General features: G+C 40.5%; 1 protein-coding gene across 2 annotated transcripts in view; it reads right to left on the minus strand.

Annotated features, from left to right (window-relative positions):
* The window catches only part of COL4A6 (collagen type IV alpha 6 chain), a 283,270-nt gene that overhangs the window by 44,108 nt on the left and 218,525 nt on the right, over window positions 1-20,637 (minus strand). For both annotated transcript variants that reach the window (XM_003819690.4, XM_003819688.4), the window contains exons 5-13: window positions 19,876-19,920; window positions 14,294-14,410; window positions 11,853-11,921; window positions 10,150-10,185; window positions 6,698-6,760; window positions 5,840-5,875; window positions 5,619-5,660; window positions 4,498-4,590; window positions 3,106-3,159 (exon numbers count right to left, since the gene is read on the minus strand). In XM_003819690.4, the coding sequence (XP_003819738.1) occupies window positions 3,106-3,159; window positions 4,498-4,590; window positions 5,619-5,660; window positions 5,840-5,875; window positions 6,698-6,760; window positions 10,150-10,185; window positions 11,853-11,921; window positions 14,294-14,410; window positions 19,876-19,920 (555 nt within the window). The remainder of the gene's footprint in view (window positions 1-3,105; window positions 3,160-4,497; window positions 4,591-5,618; window positions 5,661-5,839; window positions 5,876-6,697; window positions 6,761-10,149; window positions 10,186-11,852; window positions 11,922-14,293; window positions 14,411-19,875; window positions 19,921-20,637) is intronic.

Here is a 20,637-nt window from a genome sequence, read left to right on the forward strand (position 1 = left end):
CCACCACGGCAGGGATTAGAGCACACTGGACTGTAGGGGGCAGTATAGTATGGGGAAAAAGCCACCAAATTGGCTAGAATTCAAGAAAGCTGAATTTCAATCTCAGCTCTGCTAATAATTAGCTGCGTGATTCTGGACAAACCTCTTCACCTGTTGAGGCTGTGGTTTCCTCATCAGTACAAGGAAGATAAGCCTGGCTCACCTTGCTTACCTCACAGGGACAATGCCAGGTGGCTAGAATCTATGTGAAATGCTCTACAAAGAAAGGTGAAAACCTTATTCCCAAACTCACTTGCAAAGTACTTTATATCTGTACTGTCCAATAGAAATATAATGTGAGCTACTATGTTATTTTCATTTTCCTAGTAGCCACATTAAAAAAGCAAAGTAAACAGAGATTAATTTAAATGATATATTTTACTTAACCAAATATATAATAAATATTGTCATTTTAACACAAGTAAAAAATGTTACTGAGATATTCTAGATTTCTTTTCATACTACGTTTTTGAGATCTGGTGTGTATTTTATACTTACAGTACATCTCATTTCAGATCAGCCACATTTCAAGGGCTCAGTAGCCACACATGGCTGGCTGTTATCTTATTGAACAGGACAGCCTTATATTTTGTAAAGAAACTTCGCATACATTATTAGTTGGGTCTTAAAAGAGTAGCTATATGCATGTTCTTACTCATATGCAGAAACTAAAAAAATTTATCTCATGGAGGTAGAAATTAAAATGAATAATACCAGTGGCTGGAAATGGTGTGAGTGTGGGGTGGGGGGAGAGATGGAGAGAGGTTGGTCAATGGGTACAAACATACAGTTAGACAGAATGAATAAGTTCTAGTGTTCGATAGTGGAGTAGGGTGACTACAGTTAACAACAATGTACTGTATATTTCAAAGTAGCCAGAAGAGAGATTTGAAATGTTCCCAACACATAGAAATGATAAATGTTTGTGGTCATGGATATCCTAAATACCCTAACTTCACCATTACACAGTCTGTGCATGTAACAAAATATCACATGTACCCTATAAATATGTAGAAATATTTTCTATTAATAAAAAGTATAAATATGACCATTGTCAAATTACAGATATAAAGAGAGGTTCAGTGACTTGTCAAAGTCCCAGAGCAGGGGCTGGGTCTAAAGTTTGGGTGTTCTGTCTCCAACACTAGGGTTCTCTTCCTTTCTGGTTCATTAGATACAGAGGTGATTAAAATCAAGTGCATTGAACAGATGATTCTCCATGCCCCCTTTATTTCTATGGAGTAATAAGAATCATCATAGAAGGAACCTGTGCCACTGGCTCCACTGGCTCTGCTTTCTGGCCACCCAGAGAGACCCAAACTATTTCAAAGTACTGTAGGGAAGGAATGGAGTCATCTATCCCCACTGGCCCAGCAAGCACAGGCAGGCCTAGTCATCTTTGATTCATCCATTTCCCAACTGATCCCTATTCCCAATCCATGAAAATCTTGTCAGCTGTTTCAAAACATATCTTGTGATTTAAAAGACACATTAAACAAATGTAATGTATTGGTCTTGTTTGGCCTCTCATTGAAACAAGGCAACTGTAAAAATATATATATACCTATAAGACAATCAAAAATTTGAATTCTGCCTTGTTAACTGATATTAATTACTGATCACAAATTACTGATGATGATATTGTCATTATGTCTTAAAAAGCCCTTACCTTTTAAATATTCAGAGGTATTTGTGATGAAATGATATGTCTATTATTTGCTTCAGATTGGCCATAAATTGCTAATTATTAAAACTGTGTGATGAGTACACGAGGAATCATTATGACATTCTCTCTGCTTTTGTAAATGTTTGAAATGTTCCCTAATAACAAGGTTGAACATTTTTACATTTTGAATCTATCCACTTCTTTCCATTTCCATTGCTGTCACTATAGTCTAAGTCACCACCACCATCTCTTGCCTGGACTACTGCAATACCCTCTGTGTTTGCTCTTCCACCCTTCCCATTCCCTCTCCCCTTCCTCCCACAGCCAGAGTGATCTTAACAATACAAGTCAGAGCCTTTGAACGGCTTCCCATTACATTAAAAATAAAACACCACATTGACCTATGAAGGTAGCCAAGATCTGGTTCCTACTTCTCTGTCTGGAATTATTAGCCTTGCTTACTCTATTCCACTTACTTACCTTCTTACTGTTCCTCAAAAGTACTGAGGTTTTCTTAACCTCAAGGTCTTCGCACTTACGGTTCCCTCAGCCTTAAACCCTCTTTCTGATCTTCACAAGACGTGCTCTCTCATAATATGCAGGTCTCAGCTCATACATCACTTCCTCAGAAAGGCCCTTCTTGACCACTCTGTCCCAAGTAGACCACCCTGTTCCCCATCCACATTTCATCACTTTACCCTTCTTTCATCTTTTATATATATGAACTTATATAACCACTATATGAACTTGCTATAGATTCATCTGTTTACTGGTTTCTTGTTTGTTTTTTCCCTCACTCCCCCATTACAATGTAATCTCAAGGACAGGGACTTTTACTTAGTTACTGTTGTAACCTCCAAGTCCAGCAGAATGCCTGGCACATAGGGACCCTCAAAAGGTAACTGATGAGTGTAAGGATCTAAGCTAGAAAGGCAGATATGAAAGTGGAGGTAGGATTACTAAGTTTAGCTACCATTAACTGAATAATAAGTGCTAGACATGTAGTAAGCCCTTTTCATGCATATTATCTCATTTAATCCTCATAACCACCCCATCATTCTCCCCTTTTTTGTAGGTTAGGAAACTGAGGCTCAGAAAAGTTAAGAAATTATCCAGGTTCACATAGTTAGAAACTGGCAAAATCAGCAGTCAAGCCTAGGTCTGTTTTAACTATAGAGCTTGAGCTAATAACCTCTAAGGTATACAGCCTCATGGAGAACCATGCTTACGTCTCCATGTGTTTGAGAAACAAGAACATCTCCTTAAATACCTTCTAATAATAAAGATGGTGGCATTCTCTACAATATCCATGGGAAGAGGTCTTTCTGTTAGCCTTCTATTGCTACAGCTTTTGTCCAATCAGACCCTTGAATACATATTGATCAAATAGAGAGACTTACCGGGAAGCCTGGAGGGCCACTTATGCCTGGAAAACCCTTAGGCCCTGGTTCACCCTGGAAAATCAGCCCAAGGTTAGTAAGTAGCATCAGGAAGCAGTGAACACACAGTAGGATGGCTCTCCACATGTACTTGGACTGAGGAGTGGGGAACCAATGAAGTATCAAGATTAGGGTAGCAGAGAGTGGTGCAGATTCCCCAGGCTCCCTAACTAGCAGCTGTACCAGGATGTCTTAGTTCATGGAGCTCTTTGCTGTGGGAGAAGGATTATGGACCATAACTGTCTAAAACAGAATGTCAAATACTGAGGCTAATTGGGAGACAGAAAGGATGATTGTCTGTTTTCTTTCTAGTGGAAGAAGCTGTTCAGTACAATTTCCTATAGCAAATTAGAGGCAGCAGAGAAATCCATAGTTTTGGGAAAAGGGTAACAATTACAATTTTGATAGGGACACATAACCATCTGATCTGTCATTCCCTGATATGTGAATTTATCTATACGTGCCATGGAAAAGCTCCCTAAGTTTTGGGAATGATCAGGGAAGCAGACAATCTCTTTTATGTTGCCAGACCATTCCCAAATCAACGACTACTTCCTGTAAACCTGGAGGGGCTTGGAGTTGTTACAGCTTCCACGAAGACAAATTTAAAGAAAGGAGACTAAACACATTTCCCTGCCTAGGCCCCTTGGCCATGGGAACCGAATCACAAAGCTTAAAGGAACCCTGGCAGGAAATGCAAGTTACTGAAAGATATCTGCACACCTTAACAGTACATGACCATTCAATTACAACCATGTAGGTAGTATACAGTGACTCACATAAAAATACAGATCGTAAAATATTTCAGTCAAACAGGTCTATAGTGTAAGCCTTGGTAGTTCAGATCCGGTAAATTAGGGCATCTCTTGTCACCACTTGGTGACAGTATATCCTATTTTCAGGGTCAAGTTTTAAGAGCAAATAACTTCTTTAAAAAGATAATTCAAGAGCAACCATTCATACCCTATGTGTTCTGTCACAGTACTTTGGGGACACCATAAGTATTGAGAGGGTTGGGAGTTAGGAGGAAAAACACAACTATTTAATGTTTATGTTATTCATCATATCAAAAATTGAATCTGCAACACTAAAACAGAGAAAATAGCGCTTAAATGAATACTCAGATGCCCAGGCACACTCAAACCTACACACCAAGAAACATACTCAGCCTTTTAAGAAAGCTTTTCATAAGGGGCAAAACAAAGAAGGCTTTTTACTCTCACTTCTAAACAAAAATCCATTACCCAGAACCCTCTATTCTTCCAGTATTGTCTGGTTATTAGAGTTAAGTTCTTGTATTATAATTATAGGAAAAGTTTTATTAATTTTTTCCTATTCTTAAATGTTCACTACCTTGGATCCTTTCTTCCCTTTGGGGAATCCCATGAATTCCAGCTCTCCAGTAGATGGTGGAGGTCCTGCTGGGCCAGGGAGGCCAACATCCCCCTGTAAGATCAAATGGAACATTAAGCAAAGTGACAATCACACCGACCGTTTTTCCAGAGCGGGGGTTTGTCCTCTGGATGTAACTCACAAATAAACTGTCTCTTACTTTGGCCTCTTCACCCTCATGCCAATGAGGAAACAAAACTCTCACTGCCAAAGGGTGAGAAGAATTATAAGCCCGACCAATGAATTTTGTACCAGCACTGCAGAGGGAAGAGCAAGATGGATAGAAGGAAACTTTAAGTTCATGGTTGCTATGAAAGGATGTTTAGAAGAGATTAAAAAAGGAGTCAGAACGAGGTGAATGGCTACCTCTTGGCAACAATGATCCAACTCTAAGTGGTCTAATCCTTGCAAAGAGCACAATCAGAGGCAATGATGTTCATGTGAGAACATTGGAGGCAAGAGTTGTTCCTTCAGAAGGCAGTGCAATTGTAACAGAAGAGTGGGAATGGCAAGTTCTCAGCCTCGCTTGAGGCTCTGAAATCACAATGCAATTTGTAAAGAGAGAAATGAGAGAAGGAGGGAAATAAAAGAGAATGGTGAAAGAGAGGTTAAAGAAGAGAGATAGAGGGGAGAGAGAGAGAGATACAGAGAGAGAGGAGGACAAAAAGGAAAAGGAGGAGGAAGTGGAGGAGGGGGAGGAGGAGAAAGGGTAGAGAGAAGAGGGGAAGCAGAGACAAGGAAAGAGAAGGCAACAGAATACACAAAACACCAAGGAAAGACCCAGATGGAAGGAAGAGAAAGAATCTATTTCAAGGGAATATGTTTGTAAGACATACACCTTTCACAGGTAGGAAGCAGGGAAATAACAATATTTTGAAGGGAAAAGAACCACAATAGCCCATGTGTGGCATGTACACATGTAGCCCTCAAGAGATCCCACCAGAGGATCTATGTGGGTTGGGAAATATTCATTTCCCAAGGCGAAAAAACAAATCCTCTTACACAAGCAGGCACATGTGTGTAATCAGACACATTTCTTGCAGCATATGGAATGCAGATTGTATTTTTTAAAAGCTGTTTACCTTGACTCCTTTCTCTCCTTGAAAACCTAGCCCCATATTCCCCTAGGGAATAGGGATACAGGGAGGAAAAACAAAATCGATTACTAAATAAGCTCTGGGAACTTAAATTGGAATGCAATCTTTTTTACCGGAAAGTAGGGTTAACCAAACCAGTATCTCTCTGGGAAATCCAGAGTACTTAGGAGTAGGAAGCAAAATGCCCTAAGACAAAGTATACTTACATCAGGACCAAGAGGACCAGGAGGCCCTGGAGGACCCTAGATTTTTTTTAAAAATAAGAAAGAGTTAGCACTTGTTAGTTTCAGTCAAAAAGAACACGGCATGTTGAGAGTCACTCCCCAGTAACTCAGCCATCTTTCCTGCTTTGGCATAGTAGATTCTAGCTGTCTTTCCTATGGTTCCCTTTTATCTCCTTTGAAATCCCCCAAATTGACCTGGTAATCACATTAATGCTAAGGTAGTGAAGACTTCATGTGTCATTCCTCCCAACAGGCCAGAAATTTTAAAATGATGACCTTTGGTGAAGCTAAGCCAAAGTACTGAGTAATGGGATTTCTTGCACTGGAGAGAACAATCTGGGGACACAGCTTTCCCAGAACCACATAGATGACTGGCTATGTTTTTCCTCTACCAGTGATGATAAACAGGTTTTGTGTCAGAAAAATGGGTAAGTAGGTAGAGCTGCCCAAGATGCAGTGTTAGGAAGGAATTTGAAGCTTCTTCAGTATTCAGGGTGGGTGATAGTGATGGTGGTATGATTAATTAGCAATACCTGTCATGGGTGAGGAAATGGAAGGTGGCAAGAAATGTGTCAGGGATCTGCCACCCCTGGGCTATACTTTAGGTTGAGCTAGGGTGGGAGGCTTTAGAGGCACAGATTGGATGGTCAGATAGACTCTGATAAATAACTCCAATAGCTCCTCGCAAGAGCATGCTTTACTTTAATCCTCCAAGAATGGAGGTTGCCCTTGCTCACCCAGGAGGACCTAAATTACACAGGTTTACATTGAATCCATAGTATGTATGGAAAACAGTCATGTGAACACTGTGATCACAAACTAGGCTTAAATTGATCTTACTTGTAATCCTGGTGGTCCTGCAGGTCCTACAGCTCCAGGAAATCCGGGTGCTCCTTGTTGGCCCTAGAGAGGCAAGTTTTTACCAAGTTCAAAAAGCAAGGCAGTTTTCCAAGAAAAATGAAAATATGTATGTCCACGAGAACTGTACAAGAATGTTCATAGCAACTTTATTCATAATAGTCAAAAATTGGAAATGTTCCAGTTGTCCAATGATACAAGGATAAACTCTGATAGATTCAAAAAGTGGAATAAATGCCTACAATAAGAAGTAGCAAACTACTGATATATGAAACAATGTGGATTAATCTCAAAATCACTGTGTTAAGTGAAAAGCCAGACCCAAAAGGCTAGAGGTTATATCATTCCCTTTACATGAAGTTCTAGGACTGGCATAAAGGAGAAAAATCAGGATTGTGGTTGCCTTTGGGGCGAATTGGGGCAGAGATTGACAGGGAATGAGCAGGAGGGAACTTTCTGAGGTGATAGTAATGTTCTATACCTGAATAGAGGTTTGGATTACATACAAGTATGCATTTGTCAAAACTCAGCAAACATACACTTAAGAGTTAGGTGTTTCATTGTATGTAAATTTTATATAAAAAGAAAGAACTGCAAACAAATATTGAAGTCTAATTAAAGATAGGCATGCTATAGGATTTAGGAGTAACTGAACTCTTGTCTACTATTTACTTTGACATTCATTAAAAATAGGATGGATTAAACACCGCATGTTCACACTTATAAGTGGGAGCTGAACAATGAGAATGCATGGACACAGGGAGGGGAACAACACACATTGGGTCCTGTCGGGGGGTGGGGTAGGGGAAGTGAAAGCATCAGGAAAAATAGCTAATGCATGCTGGGATTAAAACCTAGGTGACAGGTTGATAGGTGCAGCAAACCACCATGGCACACGTTGTTTACCTATGTAACAAACCTATACGTCCTGTGCATGTACCCCAGAACTTAAAATAAAAATTTAAAAATAGGATGGATTGATGGACAGAGAGAGGGATGGATAGATAGATAGAAGGAGGATAAAGCAAGTACAGTTGGCCCTCTGTATCTGTGGGTTCCACATCTGTGGATTCAACCAACTGATTGAAATTTTTTTTTTATAAAAGGATGGTTGCATCTGTATGGAACATACGCAAATTATTTTTTGTTACTATTCCCTAAACAATACAGTATAACAACTTTTTACATAGTATTTACATTGTATTAGGTATTATAAGTGACTTAGAGATTATTAAAAGTATAGGGGAGGATGTGTATAGGTTACAGGAAAATATGACACCATTTTGTACGAGGGATTTGTGCATTCATGGATTTGGGTATCCATGAGAAGTCCTGAATCCAATCTCCCATGGATACCAAGGGATGATGTATAGTAAAATATTAATGGTATGTGTGTTCATTGCAAAATTCACTCTACTTTGCTCTATATTTGAAATTTTTCCTATTAGAATGTTATAAAAAAAACAAAAAATTTTTTAAAAAAGCAAAAGTTATATTAATATCAGATAAGGTAGACTTCGAGACAAATAATATTATCAGAGATAAAGAAGGACATTTCAAAATGATAAAATAGGTCAATTTATCAAGAAGACATAACAATCTTAGATGCCTATGCACATAATAGCAGAGCTTCAAATTACATGAAGCAAAAACTAACAGAACTTCAAGTAGAAACAGTCAAATCTGCAATTACAGTTGGACATCTTAACATCCCTCCTTCCATAATGAACAGAAACACTAGACAAAAATATCAGTCAGGAAGGACATAGAAGATCCAAACAATAATATCCATTACCTTGACCTAATGGATATTTTTAAGATCATTATACCCAGCAACAGCTGAATACATATTCTGTTCAAGTGCATATGGAATATTCACCAAGATAGACTGTATGCTGGACCATAAAATAAACCTTGACAAATTTAAAAGAACTGAAATAACACAGTGTTCACTCTAATTACAATAAAATCAAACTAGAAATCCATAATAGAAAGATAGCTGGAAAGTTACTAAATATTTGGACACGAAGCAACACACTTCTAAATATTCCATGGGTCAAAGAAAAAATCATAAGGGAACTTAGAAAATTTTTGAATCAAATAACAACAATGTTAAACATAAGACAGTGAAATCACCAGAGAAAAATGGTCTGGTGAAATGCAAGGGTCCATTTCCAATTGTGGAGCAGGAATAACTTGACATGGGCCTCGATAAGGGGCGGAGAGGGTAAGAAAGGTTGGAACTCAGACAGGAGGAAGAGAAAGGAGGGGTTCAAAGGGCCTCCAGAAATAAATGATAGTCTGAACATTGTTTTGAAAATAACTAGCCACCTGTGATCACCTTGCTGATCACAAATATCTTAGCCACCAAATGCCCTCTCCCCAAATTGAAGCAGTTTGTATATCATGCCTGTGTATGTGGACAAACATTGAGCCTTTGTGGGCAGGAAAACAAGTACCTAAGAGAAGCTATGCAGCAAGTACAGTGGATGTTGTTCTGTAAATTTAATGAATACACTATCTAAGCCAATTGTTTTGCCCTAGGGAATATGTATGGCCTTGGTCCTTATTCATCTCTGTTTTTGTGTGTGCTTGCACACATCCCATTTTTTTGCCTACTTTTTCTCATGAAACTCCGTAACTCTCTATTTAGAAAGTCTCCTCCCACTGCCAGCTAAACACCATTCACACTTCTCACAAGCTACCTTCTGTCTCTTAGACATAAAGACTCACATGACATATCCTTAAGTGAATGGCATCTCTTCCTCTAAGTTGCTGTGGAATTCTTATGCCACATTCCTACTAGTTTTTCCCACCCTTGGGGGCAGGGACTGTGTCTACATTGTCTCAGAGATTACTGAAAAAAGATAGAGCGAAGAAAGAAAGAGTGAATACAGGAAAGGGAAAGAAAGAAGAGGAAAGAAACGTTTTTTTCTTAAGCTGTTTCAAAAAAAAAGTGATGACAATGTGGAATCTCAAAGAAAAATAATGCTCTTATTAACATAACTCACAGCCTTACATGGACTCACCATTATCAAGAGTCCCTAAATGGAATTTCTGTGTGGAATACCTTTTAAAGCAATGTGCTCTACTTCTTTTGATTGACTCACAGCACTCGACACACAGAAAACATTTAGTAAGTGCTTGCTGAAGGAAAGGCAAAATACATTCCTCGGGGAAAGTACATCCCAGTGAATACATGTCTCTGGCCTAAAGTCTGAAAGCCTGCTTGTCATGCAACTTGACAGTGGACAGTTCATCCTCTCAGTGCTTTCTCATTTGGAAAATGTCAATACTGTGACCCATTCTACTTCAACTGTCTAGATTTTCCTTGAGGTCTACAAAGACCTTAGAACATCATAGAGAAGAACGAAAATGCACCATTAGTGATTTTTAGTCAACACTGAGAGCTCAACACATAAATAACAACTTACAGTGATTCCATCCAGTCCAGGCAGCCCAGGATCCCCCTGAGAAACAAAGGCAGGACACTGAAGAGTTTAATAAATTAAGCCTGCAATATTTCAGATAACTAACCTAACATTTATAGGGACAAAAACACATCTCTGAACCTTGGGCCTCCTCTGTCAAAGTCTTGTGTTTTAAATAATGTATGAATTGGACATATTCGACTGTTTAGATTGTTTATTTTTTCTGTAAGAAAAATCTGGACTGTAGAAGACACATATTATAGCCTTGGCTGAACAGGATTTCACATTTTACTTGGATTAATTAATTTTCACCTTTGCTAGGTACTTATCAATTAGAAACTACTTCTGTGGGCTGGTGATTTTCCTACTCCTTTTGGAGGAAAGCAAAGCTACCTTCCTGTGTGCCTTCATCCCCAAAGATTCTGTGCCCATATGTATACGATGCAAATCGGACATTTCAAGGGAAAATCAACAGAGCATACACTCTCTGATTATGTTTTAATTACTTTGCTGCATCTTTAGTTACTGCATGAATCAGTAATATAACCATCTTGTGAAAATTGTTGTGTTCCATTGGATCCAGGGTCTCTTTGATATTTGGCAAAGCCATTTAATCAATGTTTTCTAAGACAATGACCAAATTTTGACACCTGCTAGTCTTACTCCACTTGGCTTACAGTAAAAAATCAGCTCTCTGTAGCATGGAAAGAGCACTGCCTGAGTTTTAGCTCTTTAGTGAACTGGCTTTGAGCAAGTCACATAGCCTCAGTACACCTCAGTTTTTCTATCTGTAAAATGAGCAATACGAGTCCAACAATCATGAGGTCCTTTCCAACTCAAACATTCTATCTTCTACTATGGCATCTATAGTTAGAAGCCCATACACTAAATCTTGTCCGGCTCTCCAGCCACCCACCCCCATCACTGCCTTCCAAAGTGATTTCCAATGTTCCAGGCTCTATGCACTAATGGAAGACAGAAAAGTGCCATCAATTAGCTGAGTGAACTTGGTGCATCTTCTCCTCAGATGTTGGGCACATACATTCTCATTTGCTACCAGGGAAATGATGGACTCCTGTCCCGCTCTGCAAGGGAATAGGGCCAATCATTTGGAGCCAGGGTTTACTTAGGCCCCGCAGGATATCAGGCAACACAGTCACAAGAACACAGAAGGTTCTTGTCAATTCTGGAAAGAGAAGAAAGTTTCCAGCCAGCTTCAGGGCTGATGGGCAATTTTTGCAGACATCCAGGGGCCCAGCTAGGGTGATGTGTTGGTGTGTAGTGACAGAGAAGGGCAGAACCAGGATCTTTGGCTAAAGGCCATGTTGAGATGGGCAGAGACATACATGGCTTCAAACCAAGGAATACAGACAACAAGGATTCTGGAGTAGATAAAAGGTATCTGCCTCCAGGAAATGTCTTGGTTTGTGAAAGAAAATGATACCCATGCAAACTGTTTGTTTGCTGATCTGTCTCCTATTTTTGGTCTAGATCCTGCAGAGCAAATCTCTTTGACAGTATAGTTGCAAACATTTATGTCAATGTTTCCACCACAAAAAGCTCCAGATTCTTTTGAATCCAGCTTGGTCTGCTCCTTAAATAGAGACACAGATGCTAGTTCTGGAAATGTTTTCATTGGAGGTGGGGCCCAATGCTGGGGAACCCAGCTTATAGCCTACTCAGCTATCTGACTTACAGGTTCTTACCTTCATTCCTTTGAAACTACCTGGAGCAAGGACAGGGTCACCTTTTGATCCTTTCTGACCAGGAAGCCCCTGAGTAAAATAGTTTAAAAAATTGAAGAAATACACACACTTATAGTCTTTTTAATTGCATTATCTGATCAGATAGAGGATGGGACAGCAAGAGCCTGAAACCATGTGGCTTTTTCTATGGAAAAATTGGCTGTACTAAGGGGCAAAACACATTCCTTGACCGGGTGCTCTGATTCAGAGCTGTATGCCCTCCCAATCCCCAAGCCAGAAGTCTGTAAAGGGAAAGGGTTTGAATGGGTCTGAAATGTGTTAAAGTCAGATACTTTACATCTATTCAGAGTACTAGTCTGAACAACCACAAATAACTCATGTAATGGAGAGTTCGCTGCTTCACCCCTCACAGGTATAGGTCACTGACAGAACCTTTGTCTAGGACAGAGGTTAGTAAAATTTTATGAAAAGAACCAGATAGTAAATAATTTAGGCCTTTTGGGTCATATCTAAACTCTGTTTTATACTCTTCTTCTTTCTTTCTTTTTATTTTATTATTTAAAAAAAAAAAACAGGCCACAAGCCAAAGGCCATGTGGTCCACTTTGTAGACCTCTGGTCTAAAAGATATCTACAAAACTACCTTCATCCTGTACTTCTACCACAAAACTTCAGATTCAAAGTCTGTCTAAGAGGCTGGTGTATCTCACTGCTAACATGAAAAATGGTTCAAAGTACACAATTCCAATCTTTCAACTAGATTTTTTGCTGTCTTACTGGCAGATGCTGGCTAATATCTGCTAGAGTTTGTACACCTGGGGATAATCAACGTCCCTACACCTAAGGGGAAGTCAGGATTAGTATTTGGGGTAGGGCTAAGCTTTGTGGACTGAAGCATTTATTGAATGATTGATTCCTTCAGCACAGGGATTATTGGTACCATAAAACAACAACGTGATCCCAGGAGCAGAAACTGTTTTTTTTTTCTCACTTTTTTTCCTAACACTGCCTGTTTCACTTTATTCTTGTGGCCACTACTGTCTTGAAAGAAGCTTCAAAAAAGCCAACTGAATGATCTGTTTGGTATTCAGCAAAGGATACATCTCCACTTAGTAAAATACATGCCCAAGTTCCTATTTAGGCTTGAGGTTAAGTTTAGAGACAGAACTAGGTTTTTTCCTTTGTCCTTTGTCAATGGGTATTTATTACCTCAACATTTATTTTCTCCCTTTAGGGGGTAGCATGTCCTTTCTTTGCTGGATTTTCATGGAAATGTTTTGTTCTATACCTGGTTGCCATGGCAATCTTTGGAGAACTTTGCAACCCACTTATCTCATCTTATGTTAGCAATACATCTTTCCTTACCTCCCCACCCCCCGGCATATTGATTTGGTCCTTAGGTGTCAAAGTCCTATATGCCAATCTGGGGCTTGTGCTTTGTCCATCTATCTCGTTTTCTCACACATATACCCACACCCCAACCTGGTCACTGAAGGTGGTGGTGCTGCTCTTCCAATGAAGTGTCAATTAATTCATGTAGCTATAAAACATGTCTAATGAATGGAGTGATTTCTAGTTAAATATCTCAGATCAGTGCCCTCCTGAGTTTAGATTATTTCAAGGGAGGTTGACAATGAGTCTGAAATGTGTTATTTTTCTCTTTCCAGCCACTTGTAAAATCAGCCTGGAAGGGCATTGTATTTACTAGAGATCCCTTAGATCAAAATATCCGAGCCCTATCTGGATGAATGGAATTAAATAAAAGTGGTGACACTGGAATCCAATAAATACCTTATCAATACCATAACCAAGGGTTATGATGTGGGAGTGTAGCCACAAACTCTGTTACTATAGAGTAGGGTTTCTCAACCTCAGCATTATTGACACTTTGAGCCAAATGATTTCTAGATGTTGGGGAGGGGGCTGTCTTGTGCCAGTAGCACACCACCAATTGTGAGACCTCAAAATATCAATAGTAATTGCCAAATGTCCCCTGAGTGGCAAAAATCACCTCTGGTTAAAAACCACTGGTATAGACCAAGCTTGCAAGCCCCTTTGGGTTTTGGTTAGTGCTTCCATGATCCCATATAAGTCTTCCAAACATTCCTCAATATTGTCTGATGTGGGACCATGTCAAATAGCCCAAGTGTGTATTTTGCCATGAAATTTACTACAGCCTTTTAACAATCTTGCCAATTTCACAAGCTGCATTAAAAAAAAGGCAACCCTAAGCAGTGTAGCATGTGCACACCCCACTGCAACTGGTATTCTTCTTTAGACTTTTACTGTTGTGGTGCTGCCAGTATTGACTCCTACATTGGACAAGGGTCTGTAGTGGCTGCCCCACAAAATCTTAATGAGGTTTCCAGAGAGGCAGAAAAAGGGCACACGTAGAGACAAGCAAAGCCGTTTGAAATAAAATGCAAATATCTGGCAGCATACGGGTGGTCCGAGAAGCCCAGGATAGCCATCAGGGCCTGGAAATCCAACAGCTCCTTGAGTTCCATTACAGCCATCCAGACCAGGTGGGCCTCTGGGGCCTGGTTGTCCAGGGTGGCCCTGTTCAAAGAGAAAAGAAGGGATCAAGTTAGCCAAAGGACTGTCAGCTATTCTAAATGGCTCCACAGCAAGAAAAGCCAAGCATGCTATTAAACTGTGGCTCCTTGTTCATTCCCTTAGCCCCATAATGTATGTTTGCATGTCTTTCCTTTATACTCAAGCATATGTGTCTAATCATAGCTCAATGTTGCCCCTCCCAAAAGGATGAATGCTTTAATAGGGACCAAGCTGAAACCAAAGGGATCAAGCATGAACAGATGGGATACACAAGGTCTTGCAACTTTACCTTCCTTGTATACAAAGATGTACTAAAATTGGGCTTAGCTGTCTGGCAGCTGAAGTGATACCAACAGGGAATCATGCCAGGCCTTGGGATTCCTCAGGCCAGACAGAACCTGAGCAGCCTGGCATGATATTCAGTATTGGAAGCTCTGCATGGGAAATGATGCTGGATTTTGGTTAACAGAGCAGAAGCAGTTCCCACAGCACCCCCTCTCCTGAAAGTTGCTTGGTCCAAAATAAGCAAGTCCTGCAAGAATCACATTTTAAATCTCATTTTATCATGCTCACACATCAGGCTATTGCTTCAGTTAGAAAACTGTATGTTTTCCTCTCTGTACTTACTACTGAGGCGGTTGTTTTGCTGGGGAATTAGTAATCATTCTCATACAATTCATCTGAATTCAATAATTTTCCAGAGTTGGGCTTCCTTGGTACATAGAGTCTACCCTTTTGTAGATAATATACCTTTTTAATTCATCAAAAGCCAATTGTGTGTTGGGCATGGAGCAAAGAGATGACCAGAAAGACCAGAAATATAGACAGGTCAATAAAAGGTAGATTTCCCCCCTGCCGACGCAAACACACTTTAAAAGCCAAGTATATATATTTAATGATTTGAGAGAAACATGCTATATGTTCAAAAATGAACTTTTCAAATTATTAGAGGAAACAACCTTTTATCAAATTCTTATAGAGAAAATATTCTACAGAATTCTGTTTCATTTTCGTTGTTATTATAGTTGTAAGAGCTAGACACACTGTTAATACAAAAGTGTGAGTCTAGACTACTGGACTCATGGAATGCTAAGTCCAGAGGAATGGTCAATAAACTTGTCTTTACAACAAAGTTGCTGCAATCTGTGCCTCTGCAGACTCAGGTGATGATTTTTGGTTGCACTGGGGAAGCTGATGCAGCTCACTAAAGTTTGCAACTTTTTATTAGTAACTGGGATGGTTACTCTTGTTTGCCCTGAAGATCTACACTCTATCTCCCTCAGATCTATGTCCTAGGAGCCTGGCCTCTATGGACTGTACCACCTAGGCTCCCTTTCCTTCTGTCTTCCAGTTGTATTTGGCCACTGGGAGACACAGACTGGAGAGATCAAAGCAGGAAGAGAAAGACACAGGTTATTTATTTCTCCCATGCCCTCCCTCCTTGGCTATATTCCAAGGAAATGGACAAATTTTTCCATAGTCTTAGTTCCTATTCGGCAACAGCTTTTTCATGGTTCCAGATCTCAGAGGACTCCAGTAATTACCATTCCATTTTTTCCCCTTTCGGGTCTAGGGGTAGCTTTGAGTTAGTCGTTCCACCATCCATTGTTGTTTCCCTTAATCTTTCCCACATCTGTTAAATATAGCCTTCACTCAACTCTATTCAGTTAAACTCTTCAGGTGAAATGTCTGTTTCCTGCTGGCATCCTGATCACCACTATTATAAAATGTCCCAGCCAAACTTGCTAGGGGTTATCTCTCAGCTAGGTTACAGGGATAAATTGATGCAAAACAACAGGCTGGCTCAGTGCCAGGAGTCTTCCTCACTCCTGAGCCCTTGTTTCTGTTTGACACCAAAACCTTTGTCTGGATTCTTAACCTTTGGTATCCACATCTTTTACTTAGGCCTTATCCTTTTCTAGTTTTCTTGCCTGAACTCCTGATATTTCCTACCTGTAGGATTTCAGGGATACCTGTTTACACTTTCCTACCTTAGCTGAATTCTCTGGAAATAAATCTTTGACCTCTGACTCAGATCTATCAGCCCCTTTTCATCCAGCTGATACCAAGGAATGGGTAGACAAGGCATGTTTTGAGCCAGTTAGACTTGTGCTCCAATCCCACTGTTTCCCTTCCCCAGCTTGAGCCTCAGTTCCCTCATCTGTCAAATGGTGATGACTAATACCTACCTTATAGAGTCATTGTCAGCATTAAAAGTGAATAATGCCTATTCCACTGGGTTATGGTTAAAATAAGTGAGACTAGGTTTACTAAGTAGGAGCTCAATAAATGGTCTTCTCTCAGTCAAGTCAGCAAGGGTAAACCACAGGACTCAGCTCTACCTCCTCTCAGTTCTCAGAACCACAGAATTTCTGGCACATTGCCCTTCATTCTTATAGCTAATGATTTTACATATGTGTGTGCCAACCCTCCAAGAGCGTATAGCTCTTTGAGGGGGGAAACCATAGTTCTATATTGCCTCAAGGGACTGAGCACATGGAATAGGAGGATCTGTTGTATTCCAGAAAAGCTAAAGCAATGTTCCTCAGAACCCAGTTTCAAAGGAAAAGTTTCCATTTGGTGAGTGGTATGTGTTCACTTTGAGGATATAAATCTCATGTGCTCATTTACAAGTCTCCAGGCAGGGAACTAGAGATTCAGGATTGACTCCATGGGGAAAGCTAAACATAAATTGCAAAGTGAAAATCTCTGCTCCCAACTGCTTTGAACTGAAAACATTTGATAAACACACATTTCTTGTGGATGCCAACAGGCCCAACTCACAGCTGGGATATCATTAAAAGCCACAGCCCTACTGTCCCTAGTCTATGTTGTTCTAATGTTGACTATCTTAGGAATGCTTGTTTGCTCACTCTCTTGATTAGTTGCTGTGCCCTTTAGTGCAAAGACTTAGGTTATCATGAAGTGACGACTAACCCACTCATGTTGAGATTGTCTACATGACAGCAAAAATGGAGTTTTGAGAACAAAGCTAGTGACACATATGTTAACAATCAGCTAATATTAAGAGGGGAAGCAGATCTGTGCAGTGATCCAGTTTAGTAAGATGTGTTGGGAAAGCTGTTGGTTTCAGCCAAATTGCTTAATATGTGTTACTGAAAGTTGAACAAAATAATCAGTCTGACTAGGCCCATGGTGTCTGTGTTTTTCTGTCTGGGGGAGCCCTGACAGTCTAAGAACTATTGCTAGGCGCTAGAGGTTGGAGTCAGCCTCCACCGCAATATCTTTAGAGTGTTTACTCTATGCAGAGTTTGGTCATGGGCCTCTCAGGTTTCTGAGAGGAATGGAAGATATAATCTCTGTTTTCTAGGAGCTGGATGAGACTATCACAAAAAACTATCTATCACTAAGTCCCATAGGGCTGTACGTAGTGAGGCGCTGGAGTATTTGAGACAGGTACCAATGACTCCTGGGAGATTAGAAATGGAAGGAAGAGGTAAGCACTGAACAGAAGATGTTCAACAAATACTTCTTGAGAGGCTGCAAGAGAGAGAAACAACAAGAAAGTGGGATTTTATGGAGTAATGAGGTTTGGAGCCTGCAGCTAGGGCAATCAGAAGTCAAAAGAAAACACATACAATTTTTGGTCAAGGAAAGGAAATATCAGGAGTTCAGGCAAGAAAACTAGAAAAGGATAAGGCCTAAGTAAAAGATGTGGATACCCCACAGGGAATGGGGACTTCTACTGGGAGCAGTAAGCTCATTAAGAGGGGTCTGAACAGCTGCAACTCATTCTGCCAAGCAATGAAGCCTCGAAGAGAAGTGATCAGCTCCTGCAAGCTCTAGGGCTCTCTTGGCCACAGGTTGGAGGCAAGAGTATCCAGCTGGACTCTGGGGCCGTTTCCAGCTCAGAATTGGAAACAGCCTTAGCCTCACAGGATTCACTTCCTTCCAGCTCCCATTAAAACAAGACTGCAGGAGGAAGGGCATACTAAGACGGAAAGCTCCAAGTCCTCCACTCATCTCTGGCAAAGCCAGGTCCACAGGATGAATGGAAGAGGCTGCCTCCAGTTTGCTAGTTTCCCTTACCCAGTGGCTCCCAGAAGATACACAGTCTGGGTGGAGACTCTGTCTAAAGGGGCCATAGGAACACAGCCATAAGAAAATGTCAGGAGACATCACAAAAGGATGGCCAACCCCGTCCGCTTATTTTCCCACTGGTCTATTTCTGGGCATTTTTGCAGACTCTGCAGTTGAATAAAATGCTGAAGTCTGATGGCCGATTTGTTGATACATGCAACAGATATGAGGTAAGTGAGCCTTCAGTTCTTCAAATTCATAAATTTCTACTACATCAGAGGAGGCAATGAATCAGATGATATTATCTTTCAGGGCAGAGCCACATGATTCCTCTGTATACCCAAGGTTGAGTGCTAACATATAGCAGGGGCACGTTAAATATCTATAGATTGGCAAAAAGAGATTTGAACCCCTTTTCCTGACACTAGATTATTATTGAGTATAACACAAAAGCTGTTAATTATAGGGCCTCCAAAAACCATGCTTTGATAAGGTTCAGAACAATCTCTGAGAGGCTGTTGGAAGGATAAAAGCAGGCTCTAGGACCTCCCACAAATGGAGGAGCTGCACTTTTTTTTTCTGTTCTATATGCTGAGATTCTGTTCTTCTATTAAACAAGATTGAAAACTGCTGCTGTAGACAAACATAGCCCAGACTATGGCTTAAATATATAGAGAAGTGTCAAAGGGAAAAACTAAAAAAAGATAGCCAGTAAGTTCCAAATATTGTATTTTAAAGGCTGGTGCAATGCTACCATGGAATCACCAGTGGTGGGATAGGCACAGATACAGGATGAAAATAGAGAAACTAAGGGATTAGGCTGGGTGGATGGAAAAAAGAAATGTCTGCAAGTTCCAAACCTTCCACTTCTCTTGGGCAGAACAGAGGTCCACAGGACAAATTTTGCAAGAGGCTGCCTGCAAGTGATCTTTGGAGTAGTCACTTTGTAAAAACTTTAAAGGAAAATTCACTCTGAAATGAGGTATGGCTGAAGAGAACAAATTACAAAATGGAATGTATCAAGATATCATGAAGGATTTTACCCTCTAATTTCATGTACCATCTTAATTTCCCTATATGAGGATATATATCCTCTAATGTGGCTCTGTCTTTACACCTTAGAACCAGTTCCTCATCTCCAATCAAAGCTCCACTCAACCCACAAGACTTAACTCATGTTGGCTAAGATATTGATGTTATGGCTACACAGGTCCCTCCGCTCTCCAATCATCCAACATAGGGCTGCTTGTGCCTGAATCCAAGGGCAATTGTGTGTGACCACTGCCCTTTAAACCTCACCATACATATCTCAACACTTCTTCCTGAGCATGCTTGCATGAGACAGGATGTTGCTGAGGTCAAAGTGTCCAAAATATGAGGCAGAACCTAAAGGAGGATATGAAAAATTCATCTGTGGACACACTCACCGGAATCCCATTGATGCCAAGAAAGCCAGGAACTCCCATGGGACCCTAAAAAAAGGAGTAGGGAGAGGAATGTAAGACACAATCCAACTGATGTTTGTTAGACTCAGTAGGTTTGTTTATGAGAGTCAATGGCCTACATTTTTAAGAAGTGTTTCGTACCCCCCTCCCCATATTGTATTCCCTTGATTCCTACTGCAGTTCCAAGTGACCATTTACCTCTACCTAAGGCCTTAGACAGGTCTTTGTTCTGAAACCAGCTCTTTTTTTTAAGGGAGTATAGTCGAGGTTTTAAAATTAAGGCTTACTATTACCTGCTGCCATCTGGGGAAAACTGGAGAACCTTGAATGACCTAATCACAAGTTTCCCTCTCCATTATGCTTCTACAGATAAGGTCCCCTAGCCGAACAACTCTCCTTATCAAATGGACCAGGTGCAATTCCTGCTTATCCTGGAATAGCAGTTTCAATTTCTTGCTGGCCTACTGGACTATTCAAACAAGCCAATTGCATCCACCTTCAGGAACCAGGGGCACCCTGCCCTACTGATACTACAAAGTCTGCTTTGCACAGCCTTTTCTTCTAAACTCTGTTCCCAAGTGCTATCCCTATGTGGCCCTATGTGGTGTGTGGTATCTTCCTCCCCTGAGCTGTGAGTATATGTGACTAATAAATTGCTGTCAACTTCATCTGCCCAGTGTCAGGTGTCATATCTTTAGTCATCCCCATGATCCTAGTGAGGGAATCGTTCCCTCACCAACAGGG

Source organism: Pan paniscus, chromosome X (genome assembly GCF_029289425.2).
Source record: "Pan paniscus chromosome X, NHGRI_mPanPan1-v2.0_pri, whole genome shotgun sequence".
Classification (NCBI taxonomy): domain Eukaryota; kingdom Metazoa; phylum Chordata; class Mammalia; order Primates; family Hominidae; genus Pan; species Pan paniscus.